The 13,554-nt window shown below is 64.2% G+C and overlaps 1 protein-coding gene across 15 annotated transcripts in view; it reads right to left on the bottom strand.

The window, feature by feature from the left end:
- Positions 1–1,354: 1,354 nt before the first annotated feature.
- Positions 1,355–13,554, bottom strand: part of BEGAIN (brain enriched guanylate kinase associated) — a 45,735-nt gene continuing 33,535 nt past the window's right edge. For 10 of the 15 annotated variants that reach the window (XM_082737651.1, XM_082737662.1, XM_082737654.1 and 7 more), the window contains 5 exons: positions 9,683–9,844; positions 8,406–8,472; positions 7,133–7,240; positions 4,493–4,576; positions 1,355–3,453 (listed from right to left, as the gene is read on the bottom strand). In XM_082737651.1, coding sequence (XP_082593777.1) covers positions 2,104–3,453; positions 4,493–4,576; positions 7,133–7,240; positions 8,406–8,472; positions 9,683–9,844 — 1,771 coding nt within the window. In that variant the 3' untranslated portion in view covers positions 1,355–2,103. The remainder of the gene's footprint in view (positions 3,454–4,492; positions 4,577–7,132; positions 7,241–8,405; positions 8,473–9,682; positions 9,845–13,554) is intronic. The other 5 variants (XM_082737661.1, XM_082737655.1, XM_082737656.1 and 2 more) reach the window with 2 other exon arrangements.

Below are 13,554 nucleotides of genomic sequence, written 5' to 3'. Positions count from 1 at the left end.
TGCCCGGGAGGAAACTGGGCCCCCAGAGGGGAGCCGACTCCCAAGTCTCTCCCCGTTCCCTCTGGCTGGAGGAGACGGCTTCCTGGGGCACAGCTCCCGGGCAGGGTGGTTGGGACGGCGCTGGGCTCTCCTGCAGAGGCAGGTCAAGTGCAGGGATGCTGGGAGCCCCTGCTGATGCCCCCCCTCCTTGGAGTCCCCTGGCAAGAGGCAGACCCGCCCTGGGGCTGCACTGCAGGGTGAGCCAGGCCACTGCAAGGCCAGCACCCGGAGCGGGCTGGTGTCCAGCAGGAAGGGTCCAGGCCCTTGGAACAGACCCTGTGAGGACTGGCCTCCACCGTAGGCTTTGCAGAACCCCCAAGTAGATTTTCGAGGACAGGAATGAGTGTGCGTCTGAGATAACCAGGCTCAAGAAGAAAGGAGACAGCAAGAGCAGGAACCAAGAGAAACCCCATGAGGGAAGTGCCAGACCCGGCTGTGCCCACGTGTTTAAGGAAACAAAAGGCAAGCGAGAAATGATCTCCAGGGAACAGGACACGGCGGGGCAGGGGTGGGGAGTGTAGGTTTGCGAGACAACCGAACAACATGAACATGTAGGACAAATTCACGGAAAACTACAAACGCAGTGGCTGTGTTGGGCGCGGACAAAGCAAATGCATGTGAAGGAAGGCAAACCACGTGGACTGAGCTTGGGGAACCCCCAGTGCAGGACACGCAGCCGGGAGGGCAGCGTACCCCGAGGGTGCCGCGAGAGGGACGGCCAGGGGTCTAAGGCAGTCCCAGGAAGAGAGAGGAAACAAAAAATTAAAGTTGAGCGTTTTCCAGAACTGGTGAAATGCACCAATCCGCAGGTACAGGACTCCTGTGACCCCCCCAGGAAGGACAAATGCACAGCGACGCGTCTTAGGACCTGCAGACAACCGGAGGGACATTCCAAAGGGGCCAGAGAGAGGGCAGGCAGTCGTCCCGAGGACAGCTCCCCACGGATGGACGGACGGACGGACATCCCCACAGCAACAGGAGGCCGGGGACCACGCAGATGGCATGTGTGTGTGTGTGTGTGTGTGTGTTGGGGGGGAAAAGCCCCCCGCTACCCCCCTCCGCAGTGAGAACACCCTTCACAGTGGGGCCAAACAAAGACGTTTCAGAGACGTGAGAGCTGCTCTGAATGAGATCCTGGAGGCCCTCCCTGCAGAAGCCAGATCGGAGACCTGAGAGAGGGCGGGGGCAGGGGCAGCAGGAGGAGGGGAAGAGAGAAGGCCCAGCAGGGTCAGACAGTGGAGGCGCTCGGATGCTGCCCAAGATGCTGGGTCTCTGGTCAGAAGGCGGTGGGGAGAAGAAACAACCCGGAGCCCGGTTCTTTCCACCGATGTCTTTTATTAATGAACGGAAGTACAGTACTAACAGACCGGGCATGCATCGCGGACGACAGGAAAGCGAGCAACAGACGCCGGGAGTCGAGGGCCTCATTACGTCTGAGGTAGAGCGAGGTGGTGCCGGGGAGCGGGACACTGGGGGACGAGCACCGGCCCCACTCGGGATTGCGGACCACGGGAGAGCTGGGGTGGTGTGTTGGTCACACGGCGAAAACAGTTTAAAAACATTTCACATCCCTCCGCCCTTTCCAGTTCCCCTCTTCGTGGACAGAGTTTCGGGTTCCCTTGTCACCGGCTCACTGGGGGTGTCACCGGCTCACTGGGGGTGTCTCCACAAGAGCCCGTCCTTCCCTCCCAGGGGCAGGCCCTACTTGTCCTCCCCCGAAAAATAAAGGAGCTTTGTGTTGAAAACGCCAAGGCTGCCATCCAGGGAGCTGGAGGCCAAGTGCGTTAAGAAAGACCCTTTTTCTCTATAAAAATAGTTTCACTTTATAAAAGGGGGGAATGCTCATCCCAGGTGGGGAAGGATGTTGGGGCGTGGGGAACACCCCACCGTGGTGGGGCTGGGCTGGACAAGACGGTGGGGGAGGGGTCCTCCTCTCAGGCTCCACCGAGCTGGGTGGAAGAGAGGGTGCTGGTTGGCGGGGGCTGGGGAGGACAGGTGTCTGGGGAGAGGCGAGCTGTGCCCTCGGAGGGGGCGGCCCCGGGACCGCGGCCTGCAGGCAGGCGCTCAGTTGAGCAAGGTTCCGTAGAGCTGCGCTTTCGTGAGGCTGTCCTTGCGGCTGAGCCCCGAGCCACCAGTCCGCGGGAAGGCCGGCTGCGGGCTGAGGCGGGCGGCGGGGTGCATCTCCGGGGAGGCCTCCATGGAGCTGGGCTCCAGGGACTCCCTGGAACTGTGGGGGCTGTGCTCGGGCTCGGGGCTGCCGCCCGCCCCGCACAGCTGCACCCCGAGCCTCTCCGCGTCCCCCTGGCTGGGCGCGTAGCCGGGCAGCGGGTCAGCCGCACGGCCGGGGCTCAGGCTCAGGTCGCCGCTGGCCCGGAGGAAGCGGGGCTCTGCCAGGTGGCCCTGGGAGAGGTCGTCGCCCTCCGAGAAGCTGTCGGCCTTGTAGGTGGCATAGAGCGGGCTGGCGCGGCCCTCGGCCTTCTTGCCCGGGCTGCCCCCGCTGCCATAGTAGCGTTCCGAGAAGCTGCAGGGCGAGGCGCGGCCGGCAGTGGTGGCCGGGAAGGAGTAGGCGCCCACGTCCTCCACGCTCAGGGGTCGCCACTGGCCCCGCACGTCCTCCCCAGCGAGCCGGGCCGTCCCTGGCTTGGCCCGCAGGCTCCACAGGTTTGGGGGCATCAGGGCCTGCTGGGGGCCCGGGGAAGCCGGGAAGCGGAAGGGCTCGGCTGGGTACGGAGACATGGTCCGCGCAAACCCCGGGGCCACCTCGGCCTCGAGCGGCGCTGCCACGCTGGCCGTGGCCTTGGCGAAGCGCGGGCTGCCCTCGTAGGCAGTGGCGGGCGGCTTGCGGTCGAAGAGCTCGTCGCGGCTGTTCAGGTAGATGGCCTGCTGCGAGGCCGTGAGCGTGCTGGCCTGGGCGTGCTCCTTCTCCTCCGACGTGGCGCTGAAGCTCGAGTAAGAGCTGGACGTGGGCAGCGAGCCCGCGTAGCCTGGGAAGGCCTCGTGCCGGAAGCCTGCGGGGAAGGCGGCCGCCTCGACCTCTTCCTCCTCCTCGGCCGCGCTGTCGGTGGAGTTCTGGGCCCTCAGGAAGCCCACGTCGGTCACGGGCGCGTCCACGCTGGGCCGCCGGGCGCGCCGCCGCTCCTCGGGGCAGTAGAGGGCCGTGTCGCTGCAGTAGATGTCCCCCTTGTAGGGGGGCCGTGGGCCCTGCTTCTCCGCCCCCTCCCGGAAGGCCAGGTCACGGGCTGAGGCGTCGGACAGGCGGGAGGACAGGCCGGTGGGGTCCGGCTTCTCCAGCACCTTGGCAATGACGCAGGTGGGGACGCTGTCGGCATAGGCCGGGTGGCAGAGCGGGGAGGGCAGGCTGCAGCCGTGCTTCTCCATGTGCAGGCTCACGCGCTCCTGGAAGTCGGAGGGCAGCTAGAACAGGTCAGGTGTGGGGGAGGGGGCGAGGACAGGGGGAGCAGTCAGCCCGGCACTTGTAGCTGTGGCCGTGACCGACAGATGCACAGACAGAAGAGGGCCCCGGCCACGGCTTCTCAAACTACACCGCTAGGGCCAGCACCCAGGATTCTGGACGCCACCGGCTCCTGGGGAAGGTTCCTGAAACTCGCCCAAGGACCCCCTGGTCACCTCTGTCTCTCCAGCCTACAATAGCTGGGTTCCGAAAAGCCCAGAAGGTGGAACCAGGGTCTGGCTTGGGCCCTTCTTGGGGCTGTAGCCCCCTTCATCTCTTCCTACTGAGGGGCCCGCTTGCTTTCCCGGCCCCAAGGTCTGTCGGGGGTACCCCTACCAGGTCATGAGGCCTGGGTGCTCCTGAACAAGACAGACTCAGATGCAACACACACTCGGGCCAGGTGCCCCGCGGCTTCTGCACGAGCACCTGGTCCGTCGTGGGGCCGTCCCGCTACTGTTTGATCCATTTTGTGAGTATCTTAGGTGCGGCCCAGGCCCGGGGGGAGAGGGTACACAGGCCGAGGCCAGGCTGAGGGCAGTGTGTGAACCTGGGGCAGCCTGGCGGGGGCAGGGGGGTCCTGGGGCCTTGGCTGAGTCACTCCATGTGAAGCCAGTTTTCTTGTCTCTGAAATGGCCACTGTCAGTAATGGTGCCTAAACCAAAGCCTAGAGTTTCTATGAGGCTCAAACGGGGGTCGCTCTGCCCCATCCGTGCTCCGTGGACAGGGAGCTTTGGAGCAGGGTCAAGGAGCAGCCCCCAGAGGCAAGCACGGGGAGTGGGCAGGCCGTCCAAGCTGGGTGAGGAGGCGTCGGGGTTGGAGGGGCCCTGCACCACGTTCAGAAAGGCCAGGATCCTTGCGGGACAAAGGAGGACAGGGGGTCAGGCTTACGTGGCGTCTTCCCCTCAAAGGGGAGAAGTGGCCTTGGGGTGGGGCCTGTAGGACTGGAGCCCCAAGGCGTCCTGGGGGGCGAGGGCAGCCTCGCGGGGGCAGGGCTGGCGTTACCTCGGACACCTTATGGACCCTGCCGTAGCTCTGGCCGCACTGCAGCAGCTGGGCCGCTAGGTTGCAGTCCTTCCTGTAGAGCTCCTAGAAGACAAGGGAGGCCATCTGGCGCAGGCTTGCCCCTGGTCCGGGGCCCTGCCGTCCGGGGCCAGCACAGAGACCAGGTGCGGGGGCAGCTGGCTGGGCAGCAGGCTGGGCAAGGACCCTCACTGGGTCTCTCGTGCTCGCCTGCAGACTGGACTGGTGGGGGGTGTTGGGGGGAGCCTCAGTTCGGACCTGGAGCTGCTGGTGCACGGGGACGGCCTGCCAGGCCCTTCCGCCGCCACCCCAGACGGGAACCTCCCACAAGGAGGAGGCTGTGTGGCAGAAGGGCCTGCAGTGGCTCCTGAATTCCCAGAGTCCCTGGGCGTGGAGAGCATGGCTGTTCTGTCCCCGCCGTCGCCCTCAGCGGAGAGGGCCGGCACCAGCTGGTGGTAAGGAATGTACGTGCAGCCCCTGCCTCCCCGCGTCTCGGACGGGCTCCACAACCCCCTTCCTAAGTGCGGCCTGCTTATGGGGGTGGCTGCCGGGCTGGGTGAGGGGCAGGGCGAGGGGGGACAGAGGGCCTGTGTGACCCGGGGTCGGGCCGGGACCGGCTCAGCCTCCGGAGCTGAAAACAGATGCAAACAGTAGGATCGGCGAGGCTCTGCTTTCATCTTTGTTGCATGTGCCTGTGGTCGGGCCTTTCAGTCCTGTCCCCTGCCCTGGAGGCCCTCCACCATGAGGAGGGTTCCCTCACGGGAAGCCGGGCTCCACCAGCGGGCCCTGAGATCGCCGGCTCCCCCGGTCTCAGCTCAGCCGGGACCAGGTATCCTGCAGCTCGAACAGGTTGTGGAAGGCACAGGCCCCGCCGCCCCCCATGCTGTCCCCCATTCCTGGAGGCTCCCCCACCTCCACCGTCTGTGCTGAGCTCGTGCCCCCAGCTTGGCTTGCAAAGTGGAGAGACACTGGGTCCCCAGTCTCCTCAATGTCTCCTCGAGCCCCCTGGGAAGGACACAGTTGGCCGAGAGCAGAGACCGGACGCCCCCCTCCCTCGAGAGGCCTCCGGCTGGCCCTGGCCTTATAGGGCTGTGCGCACTGGCTGGCCAGCCTGGGTCGGCCGCCACACCCACTGCAGATTTGCAGCATGGCCCCAGGCCCCAGGCCTCACGCAGGGCCTCCCCCTCCTCTGCCCACACTCCTCGGCCATCTCACCGCATCTCTACCCTCACCTCTGCCATCGGAGCGTGCCCCGTCCAGCCCCATTCCTGCTCCTCCCCAGGCGCCCCCCAGGAGACAGCAGGTCGCTTTTTTCCTTCAGGCTCTGAACCCTGTAGTTGGGCTAGGCCCTTCTATTCCCCCACACCCCACGTCCAAATCTCTGTTAATGCAGTGGGTTCCATCTCTGAACCAGAACCAGAACCTGAGCCCTTCTCCCCACTCACGGGTGGCATCCTGGCCAAGCCGCTGTCAGCCTGGACGGTTGCCACAGCCACCTCCTTGAGCCTTCTGCTGCGGACCTTGTCCCCACTGTCTTTTCTCAGTGAGCCAGGAAAAGCATAGGTCTTAGTCATGTTACTCTTCTGTTCAAGAAACTTCCATGGCTCCCTACTCATTCAGAATAAAACCAAGAGGGGCACCTGGGGGGCTCCGTGGGTTAAGCCTCTGCCTTCGGCTCAGGTCAGGATCCCTGGGCCCTGGGATCGAGCCCCACATGGGGCTCTCTGCTCAGCAGGAAGCCTGCTTCCCTCTCTCTGCCTGCCTCTCTGCCTGCTTGTGATCTCTGTCTGTCAAATAAATAAATAAAATCTTAAAAAAAACAACCCGAGATTCCTAGAGAAGCCTGCATGGTGTGGCCTCCTGTTCTGTTTCTGACCTCAGAGCCTGGGACCCCGACCCCCCCGGAGCTCCCTCCGCTGCTCTTGCAGGGGCGTCCTCTGCCACACTGGTTCTCTCCACCCGAAGGAAGGCTCTTCCCCAGAGCGCCCGTGGCCAGCTCTCTGGCCGCTCTCAGGTCGTGATCTAGCAGCATCTTCTAGAAGCACCCGACGGATTCCCCAGCACCGCTTGCTGTGTTGCTTTCCCGGTGGCAGTGAGCACTCACAACACGCTACACAGCTTGTGTGTCATCTTGTTTGCTGCCTCCCCTGCTCAGGCGCAAATTGCACATGGGCAGGGAGAGTTTTTGTCTGTGTCCTTCACACCATAATCTCACCACCTCGGAGGTCCAGGCAGGAAGCAGACACTCCTTAGTGAATGTGTGGTCAGCTGTCAGGTGTCCTCTGAGTGGGCCTGGGCCCATCTCACGGGGCCCTTGAAATCAGGGCAGCCACATGGCTCTGACGCCCCCGGAGGCTGGCTGGGGCAGGAATGAGCAGGCCCCAAACCTGGGGTCAGGACGCCCTTTCCTGAATGGAATAATATGGCCCAGTGGTTGCTCCCTCGAGCCCCATTTCCTTCCAGCAGAGGGTCTCTTCCCGAATACCCCTGGCAGTGTATCTCTGCTGGGAGGTAGCCTTGTCCTTCCTCCACTGCCCTGTTCTCCCACCTCACGTGCCGGCCCCTGAAGCCTCGAGGCCACAGGGCCCAGGACCCCAGGGGTCACGGCAGTCCAACACTCACATTGTCCTCCGAAAGCTTGTCGATGGTCACCTTGGCCTCCAGCAGGTGGCTGTTGAGGGCAACAATCTCGTGGCTCAGTGCTCGCTTCTCTTCCTCATAGTGCTGGCCCTGGGACGAGGGGTGGGGGGTATGGGAAAGAGCTGGTCAACGGTCAGCCAAGGCCTGGGCCTCGTGCCCAGTTGCTCCATAGGCCTCCTGGGTGCCTCCTGCAGTCGATAACGATGAGAGGTTTGCAAGGCCAAGGAAGGTGGGAGTAGGAGCACAGACCGCCAGGTTCGAATTCACCTGTGCTCCCACCCCTGCCGAGCCAGATGGCCTTGGGCAAGTCACTGCCTCCCGGGGCCTCCTGCTCACCCACACCACGGGGACAGTAATCCCTCCTCCTGGGTCTAAGGGGAGTCTGCCCTCAGCACAAAACCTGGCCCTGGCCCTGCACCTCACCCGCTCCTGCCTTGAACCTGTCCTCTTTCAGCCTCAACCTGAGCTCAGAAAGGCAAGGGCCCTTGTCCAGGGTGCCAGGCCGAGCTGTCTTGGCTCTGACAGCACTCTAAGATAACAGGTCGAACACCCATTTCTGATTTTCAGAAACAAAACAAGCCCATAACCTATTAGAAAGAGCGGGAAGTCCTCTCGATGAGGGAAGGTGCAAGAGCCTGCTGGCCCCTCCCCACCACACCAGCCATACAGGACCGGGACGCCTCTGCCTCTGTCCCCTTCTCTTCCAAACTGAGGTCCCGACAGCCCGATCAACACAAAAAAAGATGCCGCACTTGCAGATAGTGGAAGTGTCTCCCAGAGGGTCTCTGCCCGCGCAGGAGCCAGGAGCGGCACTTTCCCCTTTATTCTTTACCGTAAGATGGGGTGTCCCTACAGGTGGCACAGTTGGGCTCGAACATCATTCTGGCTCACCCAGGGCCCGAACTCAGGCCTCTGTCCCGCCAGGTCTGGGTCTCCAGGCCAACGGCTAAAGTGGGGTCACCGTCCCCAGCTCACGTCCTTCCCACAGCCCTGGTCACATAGGAGGCTCACGGGGCAGCTTGGAACCCTACGACTTCCTAGTCCCAAGAGCACCCACCCATGCGTGCATTACAAAAAGGGTTGGGACTGGTCCTGGGGACGGGGCTTGGGGGGGTGGAGGCCAGGAAACAAGCCCTGTGAGCAAAGCAGCTCCTGCACAGGCGAGGGGACGACAGCTTGGCTGGTGGCTTGCCACCAAGGTCCCGAGAGGGGCACGCTGGGGCGGGGCCTGGGGCGGCCGGCGAGGGGCCCTCACCATGCGGTACAGCTTGTCCTCCAGCTCCTGGTTGATCCTCTGCAGCGCCATGTAGTTGCTCTGAATCCTAGAACAACGTGGTCGCTGCGGTGCCAGGCCGGGCCACCCATGACCCCTGCGGCCCCCCAGCCCTCTGGGCAGAGCAGGGCTGAGCACCGGCTGCCTATGCCCGCCCCCCGCTCCCGACCGGGTGTGCCTGCACCTCTGCGCACAGCAGAAAGCTACAGCGCGCAGGGCTCTCCAGGGCCAGGGACGAGGACGCCTGGGATGAGAAGGGAAGGCCTGTACCCACAAGCGGCTCTGTCCGGTCCTTGCTCACCGAGTTCACTCACATTTACTTACTCGGCCTCGAAGTGCCGGGTGGGGATCAGGGGCCGTGTTCCCACCACGGCAGGTAGTGAGAAGATGGAAGAGAATTTGGGAGGGTGTCCATCCTCTTGACAGCCTGGGTGGAGGGTCATTGTGGGCCCCCCGCCCAGTCTTACCAATGGGGAAACTGAGGCGGGAGGGGCTTCGAGCAGTAAGTGGCCGAGGAGAGACCTTAATGGAGGTCTGACTGAACGGCCTAAACTTGGTTCCCTCGAGACTAGATGAGGCAGGGGGATGTTCAGGGACGGACAAACAGCCCTCCTGGCAAACCCTTCCCCGGGGCAGCCCCAGCCTATAGGCCCCATCAATGTTGAGAATAAACCGAGCCAAGGGCAAACTCCGCATTCTCTTTGTTATCTTCCTAAAGGCTGGAGAGTGTGTAATATTTTTTAGGAAAATGTCTTCAACATGAAGAACCAAGTTTTTAGAAAAGTTTGGTTTCGGCACATCTGGCCCAACCCTTGCGGCCACGCTGCTCAAGGGAACGGTCCCGGACCCCTGGTCCATCTCCGGGGACATCGTTTTTCCTCTCAGAGACCCAGGGGCCAGTGGGTGGGGACCCGGAGGGCCGGCGGGGGGAGGGGCCTGCAGGTGGCTGCGCGCGTGTCGTGCTGCTGTCCCCCATCCCCCAAGATTAACTGAGAGGAATGAGCAGACAGGCGAGGGAGAGGTGTCTGGGAGGAGCCTGTCCGGCGGTAGCTAGACCCGGAGTCCAGTCCCGGCCCAGCCGCTCTTGGCACAAAGTGCGACTTCGGAAAAGGAGCCTGCCCTCGCCGAGCCCCGGGCTTGGCCGCGGTGAACCGGGCCCCTCGCGCGGAGCCAGCAGGGTTCCCCGGGCGGTGGCGAACCCCGGGCCCCGCCCCCCGCCGCCGGGCCCCGCCCCCGCCGCCGGGCCCCGCCCCCCGTACCTGCGCAGCTTCTCGGTGACCTTCTCCAGCTCCTCCTGCGCGCGCCGCAGCTCGATCTCCAGGTAGTGGCGCGTGGAGTCGAACTCGGTCTCGAGCTTCTCGAGCTTGTGCGTGGTGTAGGACAGCCGCTTGCGCAGCTCGCCCTTCTGCTCCTGCAGCGCGCTGCAACGACACGCGGCGGCCGGCCGGGCCGCGGCGCTGAGCGCGGGAAACCGGGCCCAGCGGGCCAGCCGCGGGGGCGCCCCGCCGCACGAACACACGCGAGTGCGCACCACGCGCGCACACACGCACGCCACACTCCCCTCCCGCGGCGGCGCCCAGCCCCTCGGGGGTCAGAGAGCCCGTCAGGCCCAGCGGCGCCCTGCCCTAAGTAAATGCCCGCGTGGCCCCCCTGGAGGAGCAACTGACCCCGGGCCCTCCCTGCTCCTCGTCCCCCAACCTGGCAAGCCTTCGGGGGCGGTTTAAAGGACCCTGGTCTGAAGAGCGCTCATCAGACCCCCGGGCTCTCTGACTCGAAGCCGGCTCTGGCGGGCACAGCTTGCAGGGGCCCCATCCTTGGGCTCCTCCACGGCGCCGGGTGGGGAAGCTCAGGGCCAGCGGTCTTGTCCTCCCCAAACTGGCTGTGTGACCTCCGGGCCTGGGAGAGGGGCTGTGTGCCCCATGGCCAGGCAGCCTCCGCAGCAGTGGTCAACTAGCTGCACACCGCTTCAGAAATTCTGCACAGCCCTGGTCTGCTCGCGTCCCCCTTCCTCCAGGAAGCCTTCCAGAGCCCCAGCCGCAGCTCTTGAGGCTCCGTTTTCTCCACAGATGATGGGTTCCTCTAGCACGCCAGGATGCTGGGCCCCCAGCCCAGAAAACAGAGACACAGGCTAATGGCCCACTGACAGCCTACGCTGGAGTCCAGAGTCAGGCAAAAGGCAAGAGGGGCAAGGCTGGTGGCCACGTGCCGTATGGTAGCCCCGGGGCAGTGGGGAGCTACGCCGCACAGGAGCGAAGCCTGGAAAGACTCTGAAACACACACGGACTCATGCACGTCCCCCCTTCAGGCTGAGCACTCGGCCAGGCTGGCCAGCGGGTGCCTGGCACCAAGTGTGTCTGCTGGGTGTCAGGCATGACTGTCCCTGCGATTCCAGCTCTGTTCAGGCCCCCCCAGCCCGGCCCCAGGGCTCCAGGGCCAACGAAGCCCCCCAGGGCCGTGCGGCCCACAGCTGAACTCCAGCCTGGCATCACGGGTGCGCGGGGCCGCTGCTGTACACTGACTTGCCGCTGGCCCCCACGCCATGGGACCCCAGGCTGTGCATCGTTTCAGGCCTCAGCTTCTCCCTGGGAAGAGTGTACTGCCCCATCTTGCCCCGCGGACACAAAGCCCTGGTTCTGAGAACAGTTCTGCCCAGAGAGGTGCCCAGGTCAGAGGGGCGGGAAGGCAAGCAGCCCACTGTTTGCCAGAACAAGTGTGCACCCCCAGGGGACAATCTGGAGCCAATACCGTCTTGAATAGTCATTTCTGGTGCGTTTGCTGTGGGCCCAGCAAACAGGGGGTGGAGGGGAGTCCACAAGTGTCCCGCTGCAAACCGGCGGGAGGCAGGGCTTGGGAACTCTGACTCTGCCCAGAGGTGTTGTGGGAGCTTGAGCAAGAAGAGCCCGTGTTCTCAGGACTTCCGATAGCCAAACCCGAGGGAGGGGACCAGCGAGCAGGCAGTCTCCTTCAGCCTCCCGCCCAGCATCTAAGCCACTCATGTTACCCCGGGCACACACCCAGCTGATCTCCATCACATATTCCCGGATTCCTGCCCACGTCTGTATTCTTTTAAATAAATAAAAAGTTGCCTGTGTTTTGAGAACCTCAGAGAAGGGTGGGGCAGGTCGCCACAGGGGTCAGACTGCAAGGGAGATGCACAGCATTAATCCAGGAGAGCCCCGCACCACAGTGCCCACAGCTGCCCACGTGGGTCTGGCTGCCTCCTCCAGGCAGCATGCTGGACTGCCCCACCCTTCAGCTACAGATCCCAGATGGTCCTCGGCCCCCAGCTTTTCTGCCCAGTGGAAAGCTTCTTAGCTTCCGAGGGACTCTCTCATGTTAGCCAGCCCCACCCCTGCAGGCACAGTGTTGGGGGAGGGGGTGGGGCAGAAGCCTCTGAAGACAGTTGCCCTGGGCTGTGGGCCCATCCACAGCCCTCTGTCACAAGGTACAGGTGGGGTCTGCCCCTTGGGAAGAGAGGACAGCATCGTCCATCCACTCGTGCGGCCACCTGAGTGGCCACGCCCTGCCACCCACAGCCGGTGACCTTCCCCCCCAACCATGGCGACCCACCTGCAGCCCCAGCACGGACCCGCCATCATGCGGACTGCACAGCCCTGCTGTGACCCGGCCACAGGTCCCACCCATCCCGGACCGGCTTTCCTTCCGCTCCGGCCCCGCCCCACCCCGTCCCCGGCCCCCAGCAGCCGTGGGAAGGGCCAGCGCAGCCCCCACCTGGTGGAACCCACTATCTGGAGGGAAGTTTCCGCGGTGAGACAAGCGCACGACAGGGTTGGTAGGTGGGCACCCGGTCAAGGCCTCCCCCTCACCAGATGACCGCTTCACCGAGCTGGTGCGTCCAGGCCTCATGGCACCCAGTGGTCTTCCAGACGTCCTGGGGTGGCTCTGTCCCGCCGACCCTCACACAGTACTCCCACCCGTCCCCAAGCCTCACCCTGGCCAGGCCGGAGACCATAGAGTCCCGGGCCCCTGACTCCCACCCCTGGTCGCCCCCAGACACACCTCCGAGCCCTCAGTCACAGCAGATGCCCAGGACCGCTGCTGGAGCCCGCCCCTCTCTCCCCATCTCTGCCATCGGGCTCCGTCCAGTCTGCAGACCCCTCGGCTTTGCCTGGGTGATGTCAAGGCCCTGTTCGCACCCAGCTCCTCCCTGAACATCTCAGGCTCCATTTCCTCCCTGCCCGCCACACAGGAAGCCCCCTACCCCATGCCTCCATCTCCAGCACAGGCCTCTCTCTGGTGCCCCCCAATCCAGACATCCACAGCCTACAGGCACCTGACACTCCATGCCTCGGTGCTGCCCCCTCCCTGCTCTCGGTGGTCCCCACCCCTGAGAAGGGCACAGCCACCCTCAGTCCCCAGCCAGCCTCCGAGAAGCTGTGGTGACCCCTCCTCGTCCTTTGCCCATCACAGCCGGTCACCAAGTCTCGGTGACCAGCTATGCAGAAGCTCTGGACACATCCCCTCCTTGGCCTGGTCCAGGAAGGTCCGAGGCTGGTCCTGGGTTGGGTCCGCAGTCGCCTGGGTTCTGTCCCTGCTGCCGCCAGCGCTCCCCCACCTCCCTGAGCATCGACCTGAGCCCTGCCTGACCTCGGCCTCTGTCTCCAGATCTGTAAAGCAGGGGTGCAGGCACCCACCCACGTGCTGCTAGGGTAGTTGTGTGGTCTGTGCACTGCCCCAGCTTAGGATGCCAGAGGCAAGTGCCGTGTGGACCTGGGGCTTCGAGGCTCCTGGGAATCTGGGGGGATCGCTCGGGCACTGGGGCGGCTGCTTCCCCCTGAGCGAGGAGTTGGCTTAGGAGGCTATGACATCTGGAAACAGCCCCTTAATGGAAACACAGGGAGGGCGCGGGAGTCCTTTGCGACCAGACCAGCCAGAGCCAGGCGGTCAGGTGAGAGCCACGCCCCCTGCCAGGCTCTCTGCCTGCAGCCTGGTCCTTGCTTTGCCCTGTGTCTTGGTGAATTCATCAGGACGTGCACCTAACCTGATGGGGTGCGTGTGGGGGAGGGGGTGTTTTCCAGCCCCTCCCTGGCCCATGAGAAGCCCCCGGAACCGTGTTCCCACCTCGCGGGGAAGAACCATGTGCTCAGGAGTGCAGGCCTCAAACCAGGGC

Source organism: Mustela nivalis, assembly GCF_964662115.1.
Source record: "Mustela nivalis genome assembly, chromosome: 6".
NCBI classification, from domain to species: domain Eukaryota; kingdom Metazoa; phylum Chordata; class Mammalia; order Carnivora; family Mustelidae; genus Mustela; species Mustela nivalis.
Note: the sequence above shows the minus strand (reverse complement) of the source record. Positions and strands in the feature narration are given on the sequence as shown.